Source organism: Aquarana catesbeiana, linkage group LG11 (genome assembly GCF_042186555.1).
Source record: "Aquarana catesbeiana isolate 2022-GZ linkage group LG11, ASM4218655v1, whole genome shotgun sequence".
Taxonomy (NCBI): Eukaryota; Metazoa; Chordata; class Amphibia; order Anura; family Ranidae; genus Aquarana; species Aquarana catesbeiana.
This window is the reverse complement of record NC_133334.1, coordinates 63164100-63190312: the sequence shown is the minus strand read 5'-3', so window position 1 is coordinate 63190312 and position 26213 is coordinate 63164100. Positions and strand designations below refer to the sequence as shown.

General features: G+C 39.8%; 1 protein-coding gene across 1 annotated transcript in view; it reads right to left on the bottom strand.

Annotated features, from left to right (window-relative positions):
• DCDC1 (doublecortin domain containing 1) overlaps positions 1 to 26213 on the bottom strand; it is a 690767-nt gene that overhangs the window by 592694 nt on the left and 71860 nt on the right. The window contains exons 4-5 of the mRNA XM_073604506.1: positions 20423 to 20567; positions 17794 to 17956 (exon numbers count right to left, since the gene is read on the bottom strand). Of these exons, the coding sequence (XP_073460607.1) occupies positions 17794 to 17956; positions 20423 to 20567 (308 nt within the window). The remainder of the gene's footprint in view (positions 1 to 17793; positions 17957 to 20422; positions 20568 to 26213) is intronic.

The window sequence follows — 26213 nt, the reverse complement described above, 5'->3', positions numbered from 1 at the left end:
GGAGGCCACTCTTCTCTTAGGAACCTTAAGTGCAGCAGAAATTTTTTTGTAACCTTGGCAAGATCTGTGCCCTGCCACAATTCTGTCTATGAGCTCTTCAGACAGTTCCTTTGACCTCATGATTCTCATTTGCTCTGACATGCTCTGAATACTAAATACTGAGCTAAGGATCTGAATACTTAGGACCATGTGATATTTCAGTTTTTCTTTTTTTATAAATCTGCACAAATGTCAACAATTCTGTGTTTTTCTGTCAATATGGGGTGCCGTGTGTACATTAGTGAGGAAAAAAAATGAACTTAAATGATTTTAGCAAATGGCTGCAATATAACAAAGAGTAAAAAATGTAAGGAGGTCTGAATAATTTCCGTCCCCACTGTACACACTTTTTCAATCTAAAAAATATAACAAATACCAAATGAAAATTTAGACCGCCCCAACCTACATTATTTGTGTTTATTTTCACCTTTTTGGGAGTCCTGCAAGCAAGACAAAAGCTTATTCTGCCATTAATATTAACAGAAATCTCGCAAAACCAGCAGAATATCCAGAACTGAAAATATAGAAATATATACAATATGCATGACAGGCAGTGAGGAATAGGCAACAAATTATTTTATGGAGATTATATGTATTTTTCTTGGTGGGAAGCGATAGCCGAGATGTGTTCAGGTAGAGATTTGCACTTAAAACAGTCAGCACATGCAGTGCTAGATGCGGCATTATGGAACAAGTCACGGTGAAGTGAATCTGACATCTGCCAATAAAGGCTTCCAAATAAGTAGAACCTTACTTCCATCTCCTGACAAATACACTACAATCAGAGATAGTGGTGGACAATCTGTTACATTTAAGGGTAGCACATGCCACCTTTGACTTACGAAATAAGGGTAAACTATGAAAATAAATGATTTAATTATATTTATTTAACCATTAAAGTATATACAGTATCTCACAAAAGTGAGTACACCCCTCACATTTTTGTAAATATTTTATTATATCTTTTCTTTTGTGACAACACTGAAGAAATTATACTTTGCTACAATGTAAAGTAGTGAGTGTACAGCTTGTATAACAATGTAAATTTGCTGCCCCCTCAAAAGTGAGTACACCCCTAAGTAAAAAAGTCCAAATTGGGCCCAATTAGCCATTTTCCCTTCCCGGTGTCATGTGACTCGTTAGTGTTACAAGATCTCAGGTGTGAATGGGGAGCAGGTGTGTTAAATTTGGTGTTATCACTCTCACTCTCTCATACTGGTCACTGAAAGTTCAACATGGCACCTCATGGCAAAGAACTCTCTGGGGCCCTGAAAAAAAAGAATTGTTGCTCTACGTAAAGATGGCCTAGGCTATAAGAAAATTGCCAAGACCCTGAAACTTAGCTGCAGCACGGTGGCCAGGACCATACATCGGTTTAACAGGACAGGTTCCACTCAGAACAGGTCTCGCCATGGTCGACCAAAGAAGTTGAGTGCACGTGCTCAGCGTCATATCTATCGGTTTTCTTTGGGAAATAGACGTATGAGTGCTGCCAGCATTGCTGCAGAGGTTGAAGAGGTGGGGGGTCAGGCTGTCAGTGCTCAGACCATACGCCGCACACTGCATCAAATTGTTCTGCATGGCTGTCATCCCAGAAGGAAGCCTCTTCTAAACATGATGCACAAGAAAGCCTGCAAACAGTTTGCTGAAGACAAGCAGACTAAAACATGGAGTACTGGAACCATGTCCTGTGGTCTGATGTGACCAAGATAAACTTATTTGGTTCAAATGGTGTCAAGCGTGTGTGGCGGCAACCAGGTGAGGAGAACAAAGACAGGTGTGTCTTGCCTACAGCCAAGCATGGTGGTGGGAGTGTCATGGTCTGGGGCGCTTTAGATTTTTTTTTATAAATTTTCCCTTTAAAAAATGTTTTGATCACTTTTATTCCTATTACAAGGAATGTAAACATCCCAAGTTGTAGTAGCAATAGGGCATGATAGGTCCTCTTTACAGAGAGATGTGGGGTCTTGTCTCCAGGATCTCAAGTTCCTCAGTGATCTGCGTAAGGTATCTGAACTTTCCCCTAACTCTCCATCCCTCTACTGCTCAAGTTGTTTAATAAAAAGCATTGGAAAAAGAACTAACTGACTGGTGCATTCATCGGCGGGCGCAAGGCCCAGTATAGACTCTAAGCTTCTGGTATGGTGAACTGTGGGTAAGGGGTGACGGCAAAGACCCAAAATAATAACCAGCAGCTCCTTCGGGGGTCAGTGCTACATATATATATATATATATATATATATATATATATATATATAATATAATATAATTGCAAATTACCAGTCCTTGGATGTTGTGGCTGCATTCGTTTTCTTTTTTTTCAGAGTTTGTTTCCTTTAACTTTACCTTGTAATCCAGCAAATAAAACACTTCCTTCGTATCAACATTTTTTTTCCCCTGTATCCGTCGAAGGGGCCCTGTCTGTTTTTGTCCATCTTCATTACATGGTTACTACTGGTAGTAGTTTACACAATAAATATATGGTTTTTTTTTTTCGTATTTCTTTATTGGAGCTCACAGGGAGTAACAAAGACACTAGATCAAAAGGTATTTGCTGTGCTTGCGAAAAATGTTCTTAACCTGAAAATTGAAAACTAATGCAACCACCACTGTTAAAGGAAAAGTGTGGAGTTAAAAAAATAAAAAAACAGTACACATCTATCTCACACTAATGCTGAAGCTGCCCCCCCCCCCCCCCCCCCAAGATAAGCCCGAGAAGCTATTTTGGCCATCACAGCAGTGCACTTAGTTAAAGCCCACTGATGACTGACATCACAGCCAGTCCAGACTTTCCAAGGATCCCTGAGCCAGGTTCTCCTTCCCTTTCCACAGCCCAGAGCTCCAGTGAGCACTGGAGGGGCAGAGCGGTGCTCTGCCCCGAGAACCTGAGAACTGAGTGATCGGCGGTCTTTGACCCCGCCCCCAGCAGCACCTTTTTTTTGTTCCCTCACCACTCAGTATTAGCTGCCAGGAGTAAAACAAAAGCCTAATGCTTCCGAGTATGGAGTACAATGTGGCTGAATCCCTGTGACAGTGCTGGCCAATCACCAAAGCAATCAAAGCACCAGTGTTGTTACATGGGAATAGTCTGGAGCAGACAAGGTAGAGTCGGGAACTATCACAAGAACCCTCTGGAACTTTGGTGCCCAGTTAGATAAGAATCATGAAGGTTCTGGAAACTCCTTCACCTGTCATGTAGACCTAGACACTGCTCACTTCAAAGTACATATTGTTGAAAGGGCTACCCTTCAAATCTATCTATCTATCACTTGAGTGATTTGTAACTTACACAGTGTGGCTTCTTCTGCCTCCAGAAAATGGAAGGGGGGATTAAAGAAAATCTAATGCTTAGGCTGGCCATACCATGGCCATACCATGGGTTGCAGGAAAAAAATTTGCACGATTCCTCCATCAACACAGGCAGTGCTGAGAGGGGAATCAGCCATTGTCTTCTCCCGGTGCCGCTTGCGATAATCGGAAGCTAATCTAGCAGGCTGGCTGTGCCCAAGTTGATCAATCCATCAACTTGATACATTTAGCCTGCCCATTAACGGTTCAGATCTTATTCATGGCCTGCTGAACCTGCCGAGATTTCAACTGTGTATGGACGACCTTAGCTTTGCATGGGCAAAGCACAGCTTCACCTGAAGCTTTTCTAAAAAAAAAATCACAAACTCAGGTTTAAATACAATGCGGTAATTACATTAAACCTCATGTTTTACTGATATAAGCCGGTAGGTAGAAAGAGGAAAGATAAGCTCAGTCTTAGCAGTTTAGCCTCACCAATATGGTCAAGTCCACTTCCTGTCCAAAGAGCATGCAAGAGGGGGTACTGTTTTAAAAAGCTTTTAGCAAGTTTAGCAGTTTTTTTGTGTCATCACCGTGTAATTTGCTGTTTTGTTGTAGTTGCTATTCCAAGTTATACTTTTGCATAACTTTGCAGTCAAGTAGCATAGAAATATTTTCTAATGCCTTAATTAGTGTTAAAATGTATAAAATTTTATTAATTTAGTTCACAGATCAACTGTAGAAAGATAACATTATGTCTTAAAGTAATTTATTATTTCTTCCTATCAAGCTGTAAGTGATCCTATGCAATGTAGTTAGTGTAGTTAGTAGTGTTATATTAAACACAGCTTAACTGTCAGTTGGTATAGATCCTGCATGGGTCCCATTGGGTGCTGTCTTCCCTTTGCTTACACCTACTAATCCCAGTTCTATGCGAGGCAGAGATGCTTTGCCTGAGCGGGCAACCAGCTTCCAAAAGAGCTGCGGTAAACTCATGTAAAGGGAAGGGAAGACCCTGCCAGAGCAACCCAGGTGTACACCATAGTGGCTGACAGCTATTTATTCCAGTGATTTAAGAACCATGGTTTTAGAACAGGAGCAGGACCATTAGGTCATATTTTAACTTAAAACAGAGTTCCACTCAAAAGTGGAACCTCCGCTTATCTGCTTCCTCCCCCCTCTGGTGCCACATTTGGCACCTTTCAGGGGGGAGGGGGGAACCGGTACCTGTTTTTGACAGGCACACTTCCCCACCTTCGGGAGACTGAACCGCGGTGCCATCCCTCGGAAGTTCAGCCCCCCTTCTCCTTCTTCCGCTGCCAGGCCAGTTAGAAAGCTCAGCGAGGTTCGGGCATGTGCAGTAGGTTTCCCTTACCATGAATGGCGGCAGCAGCACCTAAGAGCCAATTCGAAAATCGTCTGGGGTGCCGACATAGCGGGAACCCTGGACAGGTAAGTGTCCTAATATATAAAGTCAGCAGCTACAGTATTTGTAGCTGTGACTTAAAATGTTTGTCGTGGGGGGGGGGAACTCCTCTGAGCTGGAAAAAAGAAGGTGGGGAGTAGGGAGTGTTAACAACAGACAGAGATCCATAGACTAACAAGCCTCAAGTTTAATATATAACTGAAATTCAGCTTCAAGTTTGACAGGCCTGGTCTAGTTCCTAGAGGAAGAGTCAACATCAGCTGCATTGAGTAGTGTAGAGTAATAAAGTAGTGAGGCATGGTAAAGTAGCCTAGCAATTAGTAAAATAAGTACATTTAACCTGTCACAAATCAAGGAAATTTCATCAGATGAAAAAATCCACAGGTTTAAGTGAAAAATTATGTTGGGGCCTTCAAACTGGATGACCAGTAGCAGAATAGAGCTTCTTCAGGGGTCAACGCCAGAGAAGAGGATTATTGCAGTTAAAGCTACTTTTTATCATAGTATTCACAAGAAAATTAAACTTTAAAAATCTTGAAGTTTTTAATCATGCAGATTTCTTAATGAATTTGTGTGTATTTTATACACTTGTAACTATAGAAAAATTGTACAGCTGTGAATGGGGCCTAATGCTTTTAAAGGTTGGCTTCTTAACTGAGGATAAGATCCAGATGGTGGATTTGTTACTTTCCTACTGAAAAAAGAATACCACTGCAAATAATTGCTTAGTTTCACCATATTATAAGAAACGCTTTAATGTAAATCAAGTTTCATTTGGGTGGCCCTTTAAATGCCATTAGTGGAAACAATACAGACAACAGGCATAATTTCTCACATACTCAAACCTAATAAATCAACCACATGGAAAAATCACAGATTAAACAGGGTGTTTTCCAGCTTTACAAAGCAAATAATAATTCAATTAGATCCATGAATACATGCATTTTATAATTTTGATGGGTTTGGAAGTGACAGGTATAGTAAGAGCCATTGTCTTTATTCAAAGTCAAATTAACCATCACATGATCTGGCATATTTAATCTGTGCAGTGCAGAATTCCATACATGTGATATTTCAAAACATTGTAAATAGTTAGAAACTTTTACCTGTATTTATGCAGGAACAGTCCAAATAATAAAGTTCCTCCATTAAAGCAACAATAGCATCTTTTTTCCATGTATTCTAAAGCAGATTGTGGCAGATTATGGCAGTAGCAGAAAGAAAATATCAGACCTACTCTCTCTATCTTGGCCTATGATTAAAGCTCTCTTTCAAAAGCCTCTAGACCAGTGATGGAGAACCTTGGTACCCCAGGTGTTTTGGAACTACATTTCCCATGATGCTCAACTACACTGCAGAGTGCATGAGCATCATGGGAAATGTAATAGAATACTAGCCAGTACCAGTGTGCAAAAGTGTAGTTGCTTTGAAAGAATAAATCACCTCTAATGTTGGGTGTCCTACGTGTGTTGATGTTGCCACATTATGTAAAACTATTAGAATAGTTTTTTCATTTTAGAATGGGTGCTTTGAGACTGCCCATAATTTTAAAGGGTGCCTTGAGACTGTTCATAATTTTAAAGGGTGCCTTGACTGAAAAGAGGCTGTGAAACACTGATCTAGAACATCAGCACAGTAGCTGGTTGGTTAACAGCTCAGTCTTGCAACACAAGCATGGGTTATGTTAAAATTAACACAGTATCTACACAGAGCTTATAAATTCTTACTATGTTTGTGTTTCCTCTTGTGATCCAAAAACATGCTTGTACATTACTGCCATCAAACTGTTTTCTACAGGTAAATGTAGTAATATAGTACAAGGGTACGTCTACATGAACCCTATATGTCAATTTTAGACTATCTATAGATGGAATCAACCACAGTTGTGTATTTTATGTCTTTGGAAATTTATACTTATCAGTTTGAGGCTCCACCAAGTTGCCTTGGCCATACTAAGGGCTCTTCCATTAAATCTTTCAGTAATGCTAAAAGTATATTTCAAAATTCTTGAAACTTCTTAGACTAGAAACAGGGAAACCTCTAAGTACAGAATTTTTAGGCCATTGATACACTCACCAATCCCACTGACCATGATGGGTTAAAGCAAAAGAATGAATTAATCCCACTGGGGCTTTTTACGTTGTCATTTTGCCTTTATACAAGCATTTAAAAATAATCTAAAGGATGACTGAAAAGTTTTGTTCAATACACACATTTTGGCAATTTAATAATATACATATACTTACCTACTTATGAACGGCCTCAAATGCCAGCCAATGCTCCACACTGGTCCTGAATACCTTTCGAGTACCTCCGGACACATCCCACACTGCCGTACTACGCCCCAGATAACATAACAAGTGCCCGGAACATCCCACATCCATGCACAGGCGGCAGTTACACTTACGAACACTTATGAATGCAGTGTTCTGACCGGAAGTTACACTTACAAATGCAGTGTTGCGAACAACTTCAACTTACGAACAAACCTACAGTACTTATTGTGTTCGTAACCCGGGGACTACCTTTATATATATATATATATATATATATATATATATATATATATATATATATATATATATATATATATATATATATATATACCAGTCTCTTCACAAAAACTAAAAAAGGACCAAGACTCCATACTTGGCGGGCACAGATAGAAGTTCCATAATGTTTTTATTAGAAAGTAAGTACAAAAAAGAAAAACATAACAGAATACCAAAGCAGGACCCCTTCAAGGTATTGGCACAAGTATGAGAGTCCTCAAAACAATCAATGGGCCATCATTGGCCTAATAAGACCAACCAGAAATGTAGGGTCCAACCCACAGTGCTTACAAGTTGTTACAAAACAAAGAAAAAAAAAACGAAACAAAAGTAAATGTATAAGCAGAAACAGAAACCACATTGATAACATAAAATGAACACATATTCAAGGGTGGACCTCGGAGTATCTGGGAAGCAGTAGTGACTCAAAAGAATACATAAAAAGCCCTAATGTCAGCAAGAACAGTGCACATAGTTGGAGTTCAGAGGAAACTTCTTTGAGCCCACAGTAAAAAAAAAAAAGAAAGGGGGGGTGGACTGAGAAGGGTGGGAGGAGAGAATGGTAAAGTAAGCAACTAAAAGTAGGAAAGAAAAATATTAGTTTATTCTTAACATTGAAGATCCCAAAAGATAAAAAGAAAGTAGGTGATTTAATTCACCAACGACATCATAATTAGTATCACTATTGGGTAAATGCACCTCTGGCCTAGTTTGCTTTGTCCATTATTTTTTGTCTCTGATGAGAAAAAAGAGAGCTTTTCGATTTTTTTTTTTAAACTAATAAAACACATCATACACAAGGTCATTAAACAAAACCCTAATCTATATTATCGGAAAATAATGATCCCATAGATTTAAAACATAATATTTGCGATTTTCTGTTTTCAAATTTTCTAAAATCATCTGTTCACTCGTAGCAAAATCATCAATGGTCTTCCTTCCTTCACCCAAGTTAAAAGTAGAGTTTAAAAAACATATACGTGTATGATATACATAGATGTGTGGAAACCTGCCACAAGCAACCTATTGTTACTCAGATCATTAATACGCACGTTTTTTGCACTATTCACAAACGCCGATACTCCTACTTCATAACTCCGACGTCGTCACGATTCGTTCATTTCCACAAACATACGATCATGACTCACGATTGCACACGACCGTGGCTCATCCCCACAAGCTCCAATTTCTCTGCTGTCACTGTTTTCGCCTCCCTGATGAGGCTACTTTATTGCAATCATTGCAATCACGTCTCCAGTGGCACACAATTCGGCCACTTATTATCTCCAGTGGCACCCAATTCTGCCACTCACCGTACTTTCTGTAATTTCTCCGTTAGGTCAGTTGAGGTCAGTTCAGGACATTCCATCCTGCACCAGGTTGGACGTCGTTTTCTCAGGTAGAAAAATACAAAAAAAAACTTTAATTGAAAAAAAACCAAACAACACACAACAAGCATAGGGTCTGTATCTTCACCCAGGGGGGTCAGTCACATGTTAGGGGGTGGGTCAGGATTCATTCCATGCCAGGTTAAAACCTGGACTTTTATGTCACCTTTTCTACAGGTTCTCGGTCGACTAGGTTTCTCGGCCTCAACCAGGACTTCACAACTAGGGCATTGAGTCAGGTGTGTAGTACACGGGTTCCACCCTCACATCATCCTACAGCACCCTTTCACTACGTTCACATCACATACATGATTTGGGCTGCTCATTGGGTGTTAGTTACTGACTTACTGTCACACTTTTCTTTGCATTACACTCTGTTTTCGAAGGGCGACCCTTCACCTATGCAGACAAGGTCGCTAAACATTGAACGGCTGTTCAACACTCTCACTCAGTCCCTTACCTAATCCTGTCTCATCAAGCGCAGTGCCAGTAAGTCATCCACTACCTTGATGACTTCCTGCTGATCGAACGACCTGGCGAGCCCCCCCGTCAGACTTGGACAAATTAAGAGTAGTATTTGGCGATCTCAACGTGCCCATAGAAGAGCATAAAGTGGAAGGCCCAGCACAGTCCATCACCTTCCTAGGCATCACTCTTGACACTCACTCCAGGCAGGCTAGCCTACCTCCCAAGTTGGCCTGGATTAGGGTCAGATAACATAACATGGTCATTCACACCTTCACCCTTTCGCAAGGGTGTACCAAGACACAGCTACAGTCCCTGTGAGGGATGCTCAATTTTGCCATGAGGATTGTTCCTCAGAGGCGATCCTTCATTTCACGCCTCCTGGTTTCCTCTCTCAGGCATAGGACCCCGATCAAGTCCTCAGGCTGGACCAAGCGGCAATAACTGATCTGGCAATGTGGGAAGAGTTCCTCGCAAACTGGAACAGCATATCCATGTTTATTCCACTAGGCATTGGCTTCGTCACCTCACGTAGTCATGGTCGCCTCAGCCTCCACAGGCTTCGCTGCAATTTTTGGCCCTCATTGGTTCATGGGGTTGTGGCCACAAGAGATCCTCCTGATCCCTGGGTTTAGTCAGTCGCCCTCCCTTTTTGAACTCTATCCCACCGTGACAGCAGCTCAGGTCTGGGGCCATACCTAGCCAGGACAGACGGTGGTCTTTGCCACAGACAACCTAGCCACGGCCGAAATTGTCAACAAAGGCAGGTCCAAGTCTCTAGCCGTCTTGAAGTTTCTGCACAGGCTGGTGCAGTTGTCCTTCAGCATAAATTCAATGTGCACTGTGCTTACATCTCGGGCAAGTACAATGTCACAGCAGACGCACTGTCTTGTCTAACTTCACATTGTTCTTTCACAGAGACCCGGAGCCGACCCGATCACTTCTCCTACCCCACCTTGCTCGCAGCTGACGATGGGCTAAATGAATAACTTCACAACGTGACCCATCTCCTTAACTAGTCGTTAACACACTGAAGGCCTATCACACCGCCTGGAAGGCCTAGTGCAGGTTTCTAGCCTCGTACCCCAGGTCTGCGACAGGAGACATTAAGCACGTCCTGGCCCTCGTGTCATTTGTCACACACAGCTGGCTTTGTCCCACAACACCATCAGGCTGTACTTGGCCAGCATCCATCATTTTCTGTCCTTGCAGGACCCCAAAAAGCCTACCTCATTCGCACCACATGCAGTTAAAGCCATCCTACGTGGCATCCAGAAGCATCAGCCAGAACCCAATAGCAAGCGCTTACCCATTTCAAGTGCCATGTTCAGGGACATGTCAGCCATCCTCTCACGTTCCCCATTTGGGTTACTACCCAGCCTGGTCATCCAAGCGGCTATCTAACTAGCCTTCCGCGCTTTACTACAGCTCAGCGAGTTCACCCATAGTGACCCAGGTTGCCAGGTCCTATGTAGACACCACCTGGCTCGCAGACCACTTCGTCCTGCACCTGGCAGTGTCCAAAGCCAACAGTCTGGTCCAGGGGTTGACCCACAACGTCTTACTTCCCTATCCTAGTATTTTTGCATACCGACCAGGGCACACCTCAGATCTATGCTGTGTTGTGAGTCTTGTGGCGTCTTTATGTGGTTCCATATTTGTCTCAGTTGAAGGACTTTGACCATAAATAAGAAGGCCAGTATGGTGGCCTAAATTTATGAGAAGAGCCCGGGGGGGGGGGTCATTTAAGCAGCACACCCATCAGTATCCCTTGTCGGTTCTGGTGCACGATACCCTCCCACCCGTTCCCCTTTTTTAGGGCACCTCCTTGCGCATTCCTCATCTACAATTATCCATTACTTATCTTGGGTATGCCCCCTTTCTTGGAATACACACAAGACAATAGATTCCCCTGAGTGGACTTTCCCGGCACTTGCACAAAAATAAAAAAAGAGTGTGGAAGTAGACACTATTGTACATAAAAGAATATATATTTTATTTAGTTAGAGAATACAAATATTAAAAACAAAGTGGATATCTTAAGTAACATAATAGTACTACTTAGTAAACATAATGGACATCAAGCAATAGACAATGATGAAGGGAACCAGAAGACTCTTTTCAATCCCGACGCGTTTCGGGGTATTTAATATTTGTAGGGTCCTTCTTCAGGGGCATAGTTGAAAAGAGGGGTTCATCTAAACTAATTGAGAAAACGAAAACAAAAATCAAATATTGGTAGAACTACCACTGGATATCCGTTAGGAGGTTTAAATGATCCAATGATCACCTACCTGAAAGGATTTCATTAAATGCTTGTGAAGAGGAGATTTTTGTTAAAAAAGAAAACCACAAAGAAAAGGCAGGATGTGGAGGTGAGCCGTTATAGTATAGCAAGTATAGGTGCTGTTGTTAGGTGGTAAGAGCTACAGGTTGATATGCAGCAATCTCCATAGAGGAGTGTGACAGTACACCCATCCCGCCCGACCCGGGTGTGCATAAGCCAAAGCGATATACTGAGGTCACAGGGGGCGCCCCTAAAAAATAAAAAATTGAGGTACCTTAGAAGGAATCCAATATGAATGATTTTATGAAAGAAATGACGAACAAACTAGTGTAGAAAATCTTATGCGATAAAATGCATATTGTAAGTACTGCATATATAAGCAGCATATTTCAAGGCTCAATGCAGCAGAGAGATATACTAGATGCAGATTAATAAATATGGTCTAGCTTGAAATGCTTAGGGTAATGGGTGTATATATATCTATTTGTTTTAAAGAAATTGTTGCATAAAAAATAATAATAATAGATTCAGATATATACCCATGAGTACATGATATGCATAGATCATAGAGAATTCTATAGTTGCATGTCAGAGAGCTGAGGTCATGTTATCAAATGTGGCATAATAATATAAGGCAAATATGTAAAAGACAATTATATTGCTAGAATAGCCATATATATATGTTCCCGATAGCTTGCAGGAAGTGAGACCAAAGCAGGCTAGAAAGCGGTAAAGAAAGCAAAAGCAATACAACAGTGTGGTTGTGTATATGTAAACAATGGGAGGAGAGGTATACTGCAGTTATAACAATGATCCTTAGATGAAAGGATGGTAAAGAAAAATAGATAAATACCTTGAGTAGATAGTGTATAGGTACGGCTGACCACGCAACCCAGCATCCGGCATGTACAGCGCCTTGACTGGGAATGAGTGGGGCCGGTTTAAATAATGGACGGGCTCCAATTAGCCGGCGTCGGAACGACGCACAGCTGTGTTACGGAGACCGTCAGCTGAGACGCCACATACAGACCCCCCGAGGCGAGGATGCGCGGCGCCGCCCCTACCGCGCATGTGCGAGCGTAATGGCGTTGGAGCGACGTCGCGCACACCCGCCCCACCGACACGGAAGTGCCTATCCGGCGAACTGGGCATGCTCGCCGGAGTGGCAACATGGAGGCAATGGGCGTGGATGGAAAAACGCCCAAGTACCTCCCCAAACGCCGCCCTAGGAAAAATCCTGGGCGGCTTTCCGTGCCAGGCAATCGCTCTGGCCACACGCGCCTCGGGGGGGGGGGGGGGCGGGGAGAGGGGGAACTAGCCACAAAGAAGGGAGCATATGAGAGTGTATATCTAATAAATGGAACAAAAATAGCCAAACCAGAACCAGGCATAGCTAGGTAAGAGTAATAAAGTTTAAAGAGCAACACAAAGGGGTTTTGATCCAGAAAGATGGGATATACAATCGGGACTCATCACTGCCTGATCAGAGTGGTTTCTTAAAAATGAATGGGGACTGGGGGATGATAAAGAAAATGAGTTTTTGAAGAGGGCAGACACGATCGAATATTAAGCAGTATATTGACAATAAGTACATCAGGAAATACCCTTCATAAGAGTAGTAACAGAACAAGCATAATAGTCCCTTCATACAAACATTGTAATATGCAGAAACATAACAAAAATGGATAATAGAAAATTAAACATTGGGCAACAAAAGACCTAGCCAAGATTGAGGGTACATGAATGATGAAATAAAGTGTGTACCAGTAACCAACAAATACTATATTGACAAAAGGAAGGTTCCGGTAAGGAACCCCAAGCTGATTGTGTGAGTCAAATACATGGTCCCCTATAGTACCAACTGAAAAAATTGATAAAGGATTAAATAGTTTAAATAAGGATTATCGGTGGGTGGATATTCCTTATCGGTTAAGGGGGAAAGAGGGGGGGGGCAAAAAATAATAACACCCCGTGTCCCCACGTACTTCAAATTGCATAAACATACATGTAGATAAATGACATATCGGCATCTAAGGCCGATGATACGGATATGCCTGCAGGGGTGGAAAAAGGGGGAAGGAGAGGGGGGCATGTATAAGGTCAGACGCACAGCTTGGTGTACAAAGTAAAATAACAAAAGCAAGAACAACCGGATAATATAACCAACCGTTGGAAAAACGAGAATAGAATAGTTATCACAATATAGAGGAAAAGAAGGAGAGGGAGAAGTAGCATCCTACTGATGTGGGTTAGAAGGTGGTGGATTAAAGAAGAGAAGGGGAGGGGGGAAAAAAAAAAAAAAAGGGGGGAGGGGGGGGGAGAAAAAGGGATATACATTTTAGTAGTCATGAGATTACTTTTCCATTCCACCTGAATTAAAGCCTTCTAAGAATGGTTTAAAACAGACAGCCTCATTGAGGCCTGGGGGTGTAGTGGCCTTTAATAAATGGATCCATTTAAGTTCTCTCTGGAGTAAAATTTTATTCCAGTCGCCCCCTCTGGGGCTAGGATGTATACGATCCAAGATTAAGAATTTGATAAGGGGAAATTTGCCACTGTGTACCAGTGCCACATGTCGACCCAGAGGAAGATCAGGGTCAGCTGTTTTCATGCCTGTATGCTCTTCGCCAAAACTCTAGTTTAGTCTTTCCTATGTAAAAGCAACCACAGTTGCACTCCCCCCCCCCTCCCCTTCTCTTCTTTAATCCACCACCTTCTAACCCACATCAGTAGGATGCTACTTCTCCCTCTCCTTCTTTTCCTCTATATTGTGATACCTATTCTATTCTCGTTTTTACAACGGTTGGTTATATTATCCGGTTGTTCTTGCTTTTGTTATTTTACTTTGTACACCAAGCTGTGCGTCTGACCTTATACATGCCCCCCTCTCCTTCCCCCTTTTTCCACCCCTGCAGGCATATCCGTATCATCGGCCTTAGATGCCGATATGTCATTTATCTACATGTATGTTTATGCAATTTGAAGTACGTGGGGACACGGGGTGTTATTATTTTTTGCCCCCCCCCCTCCCTCCCCCTTAACCGATAAGGAATATCCACCCACCGATAATCCTTATTTAAACTATTTAATCCTTTATCAATTTTTTCAGTTGGTACTATAGGGGACCATGTATTTGACTCACACAATCAGCTTGGGGGGTTCCTTACCGGAACCTTCCTTTTGTCAATATAGTATTTGTTGGTTACTGGTACACACTTTATTTCATCATTCATGTACCCTCAATCTTGGCTAGGTCTTTTGTTGCCCAATGTTTAATTTTCTATTATCCATTTTTGTTATGTTTCTGCATATTACAATGTTTGTATGAAGGGACTATTATGCTTGTTCTGTTACTACTCTTATGAAGGGTATTTCCTGATGTACTTATTGTCAATATACTGCTTAATATTCGATCGTGTCTGCCCTCTTCAAAAACTCATTTTCTTTATCATCCCCCAGTCCCCATTCATTTTTAAGAAACCACTCTGATCAGGCAGTGATGAGTCCCGATTGTATATCCCATCTTTCTGGATCAAAACCCCTTTGTGTTGCTCTTTAAACTTTATTACTCTTACCTAGCTATGCCTGGTTCTGGTTTGGCTATTTTTGTTCCATTTATTAGATATACACTCTCATATGCTCCCTTCTTTGTGGCTAGTTCCCCCTCTCCCCGCCCCCCCCCCCGAGGCGCGTGTGGCCAGAGCGATTGCCCGGCACGGAAAGCCGCCCAGGATTTTTCCTAGGGCGGCGCTTGGGGAGGTACTTGGGCGTTTTTCCATCCACGCCCATTGCCTCCATGTTGCCACTCCGGCGAGCATGCCCAGTTCGCCGGATAGGCACTTCCGTGTCGGTGGGGCGGGTGTGCGCAACGTCGCTCCAACGCCATTACGCTCGCACATGCGCGGTAGGGGTGGCGCCGCGCATCCTCGCCTCGGGGAGTCTGTATGTGGCGTCTCAGCTGACGGTCTCCATAACACAGCTGTGCGTCGTTCCGACGCCGGCTAATTGGAGCCCGTCCATTATTTAAACCGGCCCCACTCATTCCCAGTCAAGGCGCTGTACATGCCGGATGCTGGGTTGCGTGGTCAGCCGTACCTATACACTATCTACTCAAGGTATTTATCTATTTTTCTTTACCATCCTTTCATCTAAGGATCATTGTTATAACTGCAGTATACCTCTCCTCCCATTGTTTACATATACACAACCACACTGTTGTATTGCTTTTGCTTTCTTTACCGCTTTCTAGCCTGCTTTGGTCTCACTTCCTGCAAGCTATCGGGAACATATATATATGGCTATTCTAGCAATATAATTGTCTTTTACATATTTGCCTTATATTATTATGCCACATTTGATAACATGACCTCAGCTCTCTGACATGCAACTATAGAATTCTCTATGATCTATGCATATCATGTACTCATGGGTATATATCTGAATCTATTATTATTATTTTTTATGCAACAATTTCTTTAAAACAAATAGATATATATACACCCATTACCCTAAGCATTTCAAGCTAGACCATATTTATTAATCTGCATCTAGTATATCTCTCTGCTGCATTGAGCCTTGAAATATGCTGCTTATATATGCAGTACTTACAATATGCATTTTATTGCATAAGATTTTCTACACTAGTTTGTTCGTCATTTCTTTCATAAAATCATTCATATTGGATTCCTTCTAAGGTACCTCAATTTTTTATTTTTTAGGGGCGCCCCCTGTGACCTCAGTATATTGCTTTGGCTTATGCACACCCGGGTCGGGCGGGATGGGTGTATTGTCACACTCCTCTATGGAGATTGCTGCATACCAACCTGTAGCTCTTACCACCTAACAACAGCACCTATACTTGCTATACTATAACGGCTCACCTCCACATCCTGCCTTTTCTTTGTGGTTTTCTTTTTTAACAAAAATCTCCTCTTCACAAGCATTTAATGAAATCCTTTCAGGTAGGTGATCATTGGATCATTTAAACCTCCTAACGGATATCCAGTGGTAGTTCTACCAATATTTGATTTTTGTTTTCGTTTTCTCAATTAGTTTAGATGAACCCCTCTTTTCAACTATGCCCCTGAAGAAGGACCCTACAAATATTAAATACCCCGAAACGCGTCGGCCTTGAAAAGAGTCTTCAGGTTCCCTTCATCTTTGTCTATTGCTTGATGTCCATTATGTTTACTAAGTAGTACTATTATGTTACTTAAGATATCCACTTTGTTTTTAATATTTGTATTCTCTAACTAAATAAAATATATATTCTTTTATGTACAATAGTGTCTACTTCCACACTCTTTTTTTATTTTTGTGCAAGTGCCGGGAAAGTCCACTCAGGGGAATCTATTGTCTTGTGTGTATGCTTTATTGGACGTGGCACGGCTTTCCTCCTAGACGAGTTGGTCACCCTCTTCTCTGTTCAACCTTTCTTGGAATACCAACCAGCCAACCAGGGCACACCTCAGGTCTATGTTGTGTTGTAAGTCTTGTGGCGTCTTTATGTGGTTCCATATTTGTCTCGGTTGAAGGACTTTGACCATAAATATATAAATATCTCAACAGAACAGCAATCATTCATATCCAATAACATTATAGCTATAGTAGTTATATGCTGTTCAGTAACAGACTTCACTAAATTCAATGCCCATCTCATCTCATACAAAGATATCAAACTAATATATTATGAATTTGTTTATATTATTTCTGATTTTATCGAATGGTTAGAACTATTTAATCTGTTGCACAATCACATTTGTAATGCATGGTAAATAAAAGCAAAAGGACAAAATGTCTATGTGTTCATTTCACGTATACTGCCTTAAAAGAGGCTACTCTCAGAATCAATCGGATTCTTAAAATGTAATTAAAGTATGATTTACACAGCTATGGTTCCACAGCCATGGGACTAAAAAAATAAAAATGCTTGTTATTATAGAATTAGATTTTAGGTTTTGTTGTACTTGTTGACGTTCATAAGTTAATACATTAATTACCTTACTTTGAAATGTTTCTGAATCTGGTGTTACATGCCTAATGGGTTGTGTCTGTTAGGTGTCACTGGAACTAAACAGCAAATTCAATAATCTGTGATTTAATTTATTATATTTTTCACCATTTAACCTCCTGCAGGCTCCCTAATGTCTTTTCAGATCTATATTAAATTAGGCACGGATGCTAATGAAGGGCAATAAACGAGCCTGTCAGTGGATTTGTCTTTCATTAGGCACATTATACTCTTACTGAGCTGTAAATGAGTAAACATTAGTTTTGTTAAACCAAGCAAAAGACAGAGTGAAATCAGTCTTAATTGTAGACCCTAAAGCCATACACATTTTTCTGTACCTTTAACATTTTTCAGAGGATCTATGAAAGACTCTCCAGAGGAAATATAAATATCAGCATCGCGGGGAATGTCTTTGGGTTCAATAGCTTCATTGCCGTCTGACAGGAATATACGCCGGGCGGCCATGTTTAGCTTTAATTTCTCGGTGCATCTCTCCAGTAACTGCGGCATACAAGGTAAGAGAAAATGCCATTCTGTTACCGACAAGTTCACATATTTATCATTTTAGAATTATTCACTAAAGCATGGAAAAAGAACAGTAACCCACAGCAAATGGTTATAATTCATTTTTGCGTGAAGTTTTTTTTTTATCCAATAAGGAATTGAGCAATTATAGCCTTCAACAAAATTACCTTTGGCATTCAGGAACTGCACTCTGAATTTTTAAATAAATCTGTCATGGACATGGCTAAACTAACAAACAAACCTACTGTGGGTTTAGGGAATTAAAGTGTGCATGTGTCATGTATATATCTTTTTCTATTTGTGTGCTTTTTTTTTTTTTCATGTCTTCACTTTAGCTCTAAGTTCTAAGGACAATAGAATACTTAAAAACACTTGTATGAAAACATTGGAAGCCTGGTAGTAAAAATAAAAAGGCTAGTAGTAAAAATACAAAGACTCCTGATAGTAATAAAATAAATAATAATATAATTATATAGGTTGGCTCTGATTTAAAATCACAAAATGCGTTTATCTTGATTTTCTTCACTTTTGTAAAAAGGTCAAGCAATACATATATGCCTGTATGTGTTTATGCTCTAACTACCAAAAAAGACATACAATTTCCTGTGGGACATTACAAGGCAGTAATCATGGAAGATACAGTAAAAAAAAAAAAAAAAGTACACAAGCTTTATTTACAATTAAGTGACACACAAAATATAAAATACAGTGGCTGGTATATGGTATTTATAAAGAATACAGCATTTCAAGATAAATACCCAAAGAAAGTCCCCATTGGGGAATATCATATTATCATGTGACAGCACATGATAATATGAAATTTCCCAATGGGGATTTTCTTTGAGTTTTTATCTTGACACATTAATATGAAAAACTCCTGATAGTAAAAAAAAAAATGAATAATATTATAATTATACAAGTTGGCTCTTTATTTTTAAGAGCACAATGTTATATTTTTATGTGTCACTTAAACGTAAATAAGGCTTTTGTACTTTTTTTTACTATACCTACCATGATTACTGTCTTGTAATGTCCCATAGGAATTTGTTCTTTTTGATAGTTGGAGCATAAACACATACAGGCATATGTATTGCCTGACCTTTTTACAAAAGTGAAGAAAATGAAGGTAAACGCTTTTTGTGCTCTTAAGCATCCAGAGCCAACCTATATAATTATATTACTATTCATTTGGTTTACTATGAGGAGTTTTTGTATTAAAGTGACAAGATAAAAACTCAAAGAAAGTCCCCATTGGAAAATATAATATTATCATAAAAAATATGAAATACAGTGTATTCATCCTGACATGCTGTATTCTTTATAAATACCATATACTAGTCACTGTATATTTTTATGTGTCACTTAATTGTAAATAAAGCTTTTCTACTTTTTTTTTACTATATCGGCCATGATTACTGCCTTGTAATGTCCTATAGGAATCTGAATGTCTTTTTTGATAGTTGGAACATAAACACATAAGAATACAGCATGTCAGGATAAATACCCAAAGAAAGTCCCCATTGGGGAATATCATATTATCATGTGATATCACATGGTAATGTAATATTTCCTAATGGGGACTTTCTTTGGTTTTTTTATCTTGACATGCTGTATTCTTATGTATTTATGTTCCAACTATCAAAAAAAGACATTCAAATTCCTATAGGACATTACAAGGCAGTAATCATGGCCGATATAGTAAAAAAAAAAAAGTAGAAAAGCTTTATTTACAATTAAGTGACACACAAAATATAAAATACAGTGGCTGGTATATGGTACTTATAAAGAATACAGCATGTCAAGATGAATACCCAAAGAAAGTCCCCATTGGGGAATATCATATTATCATGTGACATATACCAGCTACTGTATTTCATATTTTTTATGTGTCACTTAATTCTAAATAAAGCTTTTGTACTTTTTTTTTTTTTACTATATTTACAATGATGTCTGCCTTTTAAAGTCTCATGGGAAATTGTATGTCCTTTTTGATATGTAAAATGAGGACGTGGTCAGTGTAACATAAGGTGTGGCTGTTATACCATTGTTTTATCATTTATGCTCTAACTAGGGTCTAAAAAATGCAATGGCGTTGTCTTTGGTTTGGGTTTCAAATATTTTACAATCTCATTTAATGGCTTTGCTGGACTCTACCCATTCAGAGAGAAAAAAAATAGGTAATCGTCTTTAGATTCACATTATTTCTCTTTTAAAGATGGATAGATTTGACTCTATGGTATCCAAATAGCTTCTGTTTCAAGCCACAAATTTTATTTTAAATATTCAAATAAAAATATAATTAAATATGTAATTGCTAATGTATTAATTAATGACATACAAGAAATATAAAATGATTCCATGCAATTTTGACCTTCTTATACAAGAGAACTACATTGAAATGGGGCACATAAACATGTATAACTATGACACCTCTGTAATTACCAGTGGAATTGTTGGTGCGGACACTTTAATGGGTGTGCCGTTGTCTCCATTTTTGTAAGCTGTGGCTCTGATGACCCACGGCAGCCGTTTAAAAACTGGTGCTCTGTATCCAGCAGGAGACATGTGATGTTTTTTCACTGAATACCTGAAAACAATCAGAATGACGTTATACCAAACCTTGCACTGTCACACAAAATTTACACACGCATAACTGAACACTATAATAATGGGAAGCTGTTATTAAAAGGAAGACAGGTCATCTCATAGTTTTGATGACAAGTGCACTTCGTTTAAAAATCGAACGGAAAGCTGTGACTTCAGGTTCTAAGGCAGTTGTGGTGTTTAACAATATTTCATGTGTCTACACCAGGATTTCTCAACCTATGGTAAAAGGACCCTCAGGGAAACACAGGGATGGTTTTAAATATAGTTTATAGTATTAAAAGGAACTATGGAAAATCATATATAAATGCTGTAAGAAATGTATTGTGCTGTGCATATACTACATTATATTTATGAAAATGACAAATCTGATAATTTAAAGGATAGTAAAATAGCAAGTTTTGAAAATAATTTAAACGGAACTAGAGGAAAAAGAAAAATGTATAAACACTATAACTAGCATTAACACAGCAGTTTTGTTTTATTGTGTCCCCCCATGTAATGTAGTTTTATTACCTGTTCAGTTTTCCCTTTCCTGTAATAAGATGACAACACTATTCTTTCTGCAGTGAAATTAAACAGCAGCGTTGTCACCCTCTGAACAGGGTAGTCTTAGATGGACTATACAGTGCCCTGATAAAGTATTCATACCCCTTGAAATGTTCCACATTTTGTCATGTTACAACCAAAAATGTAAATGTATTTTATTGGGATTTTATGTGATAGACCAACACAAAGTGGCACATAATTGTGAAGTGGAAGGAAAATGATAAATGTTTTTCAAAATTCTTTACAAATAAATATGTGAAAAGTGTGGTGTACATTTGTATTCAGCCCCCCTGAGTCAATACTTCGTAGAACCTCCTTTCACTGCAATTACAGCTGCAAGTCTTTTTGGGGATGTCTCTACCTGCTTTGCACATCAAGAGAGTGACATTTTTGCCTATTCTTCTTTGCAAAATAGCTCAAGCTCTGTCAGATTGGATGGAAAGTGTCTGTGAACAGCAATTTTCAAGGCTTGCCATGTCTGGACTTTGACTGGGCCATTCTAACACATGAATATGCTTTGATCTAAACCAGTGATGGCGAACCTTGGCACCTCAGATGTTTTGGAACAACATTTCCCATGATGCTCATGCACTCTGCAGTGTGGTTGAGCATCATGGGAAATGTAGTTCCAAAACATCTGGGGTGCCAAGGTTCGCCATCACTGATCTAAACCACTCCATTGTAGCTCTGGCTGTACGCTTAGGGTCATTGTCCTGCTGGAAAGTGAATCTCTGCCCCAGTCTCAAGTCTTTTGCAGACTCTTCTACTTCAGCTCTGACCAGCTTCCCTGTCCCTGCTGAAGAAAAGTATCCCCACAACATGATGCTGCCACCACCATGTTTCACAGTGGGGATGGTGTGTTCAGGGTGATGTGCTGTGTTAGTTTCCTGCCACACATAGCGTTTTGCACCTTCTTCCACATGTTTGCTGGGTCCCCCACATGGCTTCTCACAAACTGCAAATTGGGCTTCTTATGGCTTTCTTTCAACAATGGCTTTCTTCTTGCCACTCTTCCATAAAGGCCAGATTTGTGGAGTGCACGACTAATAGTTGTCCTGTGGACAGATTCTCCCACCTGAGCTGTGGATCTCTGCAGCTCCTCCAGAGTTACCATGGGCCTCTTGGCTGCTTCTTTGATTAATGCTCTCCTTGCCCGGCCTGTCAGTTTAGGTGGATGGCCATGTCTTGTGCCATACTCTTTCCATTTTCAGATGATGGATTGAACAGTGCTCCATGAGATGTTCAAAGCTTGGGATATTTTTTTATAACCTAAGCCTGCTTTAAACTTCTCCACAACTGTATCCCTGACCTGTCTGGTGTGTTCCTTGGCCTTCATGATGCTGTTTGTTCACTAAGGTTCACCAACACACCTATGAGGGCTTCACAGAACAGCTGTATTTATACTGAGATTTAATTACACACAGGTGGCCTCTATTCACTAATTCAGTGACTTCTGAAGGCAATTGGTTCCACTCGATTTTAGCTAGGGGTATCAGAGTAAAGGGGGCTGAATATAAATGTACACCACACTTTTCAAATATTTATTTGTAAAACATTTTGAAAACCATTTATAATTTTCTTTCCACTTCACAATTATGTGCCACTTTGTGTTGGTCTATCACATAAAATCCCAATAAAATACCTTTACCCTTTTGGTTGTAACATGACAAAATTTCAAGGGGTATGAATACTTTTTGAAAGCACTGTAAGTACAAGGCAAACAAACTAAAGTCCAAATTCAGTTCCAACAAAAACTTCTGTGTTACTGCTATTGACAGACTACACAATATATGTAATTTTGCCTATGTTTTAATTTGTTATACATATTGCACTAACTACTGGCTATTGTAGTATCTGTTCTACCAATCTGGAAATGTTCACGTTTCCCAATGGCATTAAGGTTATTCTTCATGTGTCAACAGTTTACTATGGAATGCATCCCATATTGATGCTTATACCAAGACTTTCAACAAGCACAACGCAAGAAAAAGGGATGCAACTCACTAACTTTATTATTTTGCCAACCTGGCTTCAAATATGTCACCCTTAATGGGAAAGGTGACAGTGAACCCTTCAAGTAATTTATAGCGGTTTTGCAAATAATATATTTTTGGTTATAATGGCCAGGATAGGAAAAAAAACCCTAGAAAATAAAATGTAATTTAATTTAAGTGAGGTAACAATAAATGTTAAATAAATAACAAAAAATGTTGCATATATATATATAGGCAAAATTACATATATTGTGTAGTCTGTCAATAGCAGTAACACAGAAGTTTTTGTTGGAACTGAATTTGGACTTTAGTTTGTTTGCCTTGTACTTACAGTGCTTTCAAAAAGTATTCATACCCCTTGAAATTTTGTCATGTTACAACCAAAAGGGTAAAGGTATTTTATTGGGATTTTATGTGATAGACCAACACAAAGTGGCACATAATTGTGAAGTGGAAAGAAAATTATAAATGGTTTTCAAAATGTTTTACAAATAAATATATATATTGTACATTTTAATTTTTTAGCAAGTGAAGCTTTAAGCTACATTTACATCTCTGCATGTTGGGGTTTAGATGCATTTTGAATGTATTACTTATGGAAGGTGCATTTTGAAAGAGACTGTTCCAAAGATGTAGCAAACGTGATTACTTTTGAAAGCATAAGACAACAAAACGCTGAGGTGTTAATATACCCTTGAGCTTCTTCTCACATATTTACCTGTCTATCTTTATCTGCTTTGTTGAAAAATAAAATCCTGTTGTTTATAGTGATCAATAGTGCAAGCTGTAATTAACACATACACAGCTATATACAGTAAGACATAGCTGTCTTATGCCCTGTACACACGATAGGATTTTCCGACGGAAATGTGTGATAGGACCGCGTTGTCGGAAACTCCGACCGTGTGTAGGCTCCATCACACATTTTCCATAGGAATTTCCGACACACAAAGTTTGAGAGCAGGCTATAAAATTTTCCGACAACAAAATCCGTTGTCGGAAATTCCGATCGTGTGTACACAAATCCGACGCACAAAGTGCCACGCATGCTCAGAATAAATTAAGAGACGAAAGCTATTGGCTACTGACCCGTTTATAGTCCCGACGTACGTGTTTTACGTCACCGCGTTCAGAAGGATCGGATATTCCGACAACTTTGTCCGACCGTGTGTATGCAAGACAAGTTTGAGCCAACATCCGACGGAAAAAATCCTAGGATTTTGTTGTCGGAATGTCCGATCAATGTCCGACCCTGTGTACAGGGCATTATATGTTACATGTCCACCAGTATTTAGGCTTGGTTCACACCTATGCAGTTTTCTTTTGATCTGTTTCTGCAGTGCATTTTTGCACACTTTTTGATGCATTTTTCACGTGTTTTAATGCATTTTGCGTTTTGCATTTTTTATGCTTTTTTTGGGGCCAATTTGTTGTTGGGTGGATTAAAAAAAGGAAAATGCAAATTGTAGCAAAATCATGGTGAAATCGCAGCAAAAAAACACTACATTCTTTTGTGCAGCTTCTCCACTGAAGTCTATTAAGCCAAAACGCACCGTTTTGCTTTTAAAAAAGTCCCCGACCCTTTCCAAAAACGTAGCAGCTGAAAAAAGCATAGATGTGAACGTATCCCATAGGAAACCATGTCAAATGGACTTTAGTGCGTTTCTGCAAAAAGCATTAAAAAATGCATAGGTGTGAACTGAGCCTTATGCACTGTACACACGATTGCACATTCCGACAACAAAATCCATGTTTTTTTTTTCGACGGATGTTGGCTCAAACTTGTCTTGCATACACACGGTCACACAAATCTTGTCGGAAATTCCGATCGCTAAGAACGCGGTGACGTACAACACGTACGAGAAAAAATGAAGTTCAATATCCAGTGCGGCTCTTCTGCTTGATTCCGAGCATGCGTGGAACTTTGTGCGTCGGAATTGTGTACACACAATCGGAATTTACGACAACGGATTTTGTTGTCAGAAAATTTGAGATCCAGATCTCAAATTTTGTTTGTTGGAAATTCCGACGGAAAATGTCCGATGGAGCCTACGCACGGTCGGAATTTCCGACAACAGGCTCTTATCGAACATTTCCCATCGGAAAATCCGACCGTGTGTACGGGGCATTAGGGTGGAACATGTAACATGTTTCAGCATCTGCAGCCTCTCCCCCGTTACAGTGGGCGGGGGATCTTCTCTTCGCACCCGCTGCCACATTTTAAAAACAGCAAAGCGGCACAGGGCTCTGCCCACACGGGCACGTCATTCAGCCACAAAGTTTGATGCATGAATCAACTACAAGTACCATTGGCATTTGCAACCGACAGCTTGTAGTTCTCAATGAACTGCAAGGGTGCTGGTAAGCGCTCTCATAGTCCATTCATTCCTCCTGTCATTCTGTATGCCCATATTTGAGGTCGGGGCAGACACTGTAGTGAGAGTCTGCAGGATCCAGGCATTGCATCTGCGATCTGCTGATCACAGTTGAAGTGCTTTGCAGGCTGCAGAGTAAAAAAATAAATAAATGCACATTTTTATACCTGCAAAATGATGTGCATTCATTATATTTTTGGGGATAAAAGGTGAACTTAGCCTTTAAAATTAGAGAAAAAAAGTGAGATCCTGAAGGTAAACAGTTTCTGTTCTGCTCTTTCGTTAGAAACCCACAGTGCTCTCTGAATCAAGTGTGAAGGGTTCACCCTGTATTAAATTTTATTTTGTAATACAAACATTTTATACTAAGTTTGTAAATGAAAAAAAAAAAGATATAAAACATTCATTTATAATGTGTGATCCGATAAGAAATAATAATGCAAGTAAATAAAACTGCATGTATATTTGTGCTTTCTGTCTTTCAATAATTCTCATAAATACAAATTCTACTATAGCAGCCGTGTTACTCAAGATTACAAATGGAGTTAGAAGTCAAGGATGAAAAAAGTGTGGGAAAAGCACAGGGCTGTATGAAAATGAGTTTATAAAATATTATACACAAAGAAAGAAAACATGTCATCTAGAACCGGGAGCCTATTTCAGATGATCGTATGTTTAGAAGCACTTTGTAAAAGCGTTTATAAATAGCCT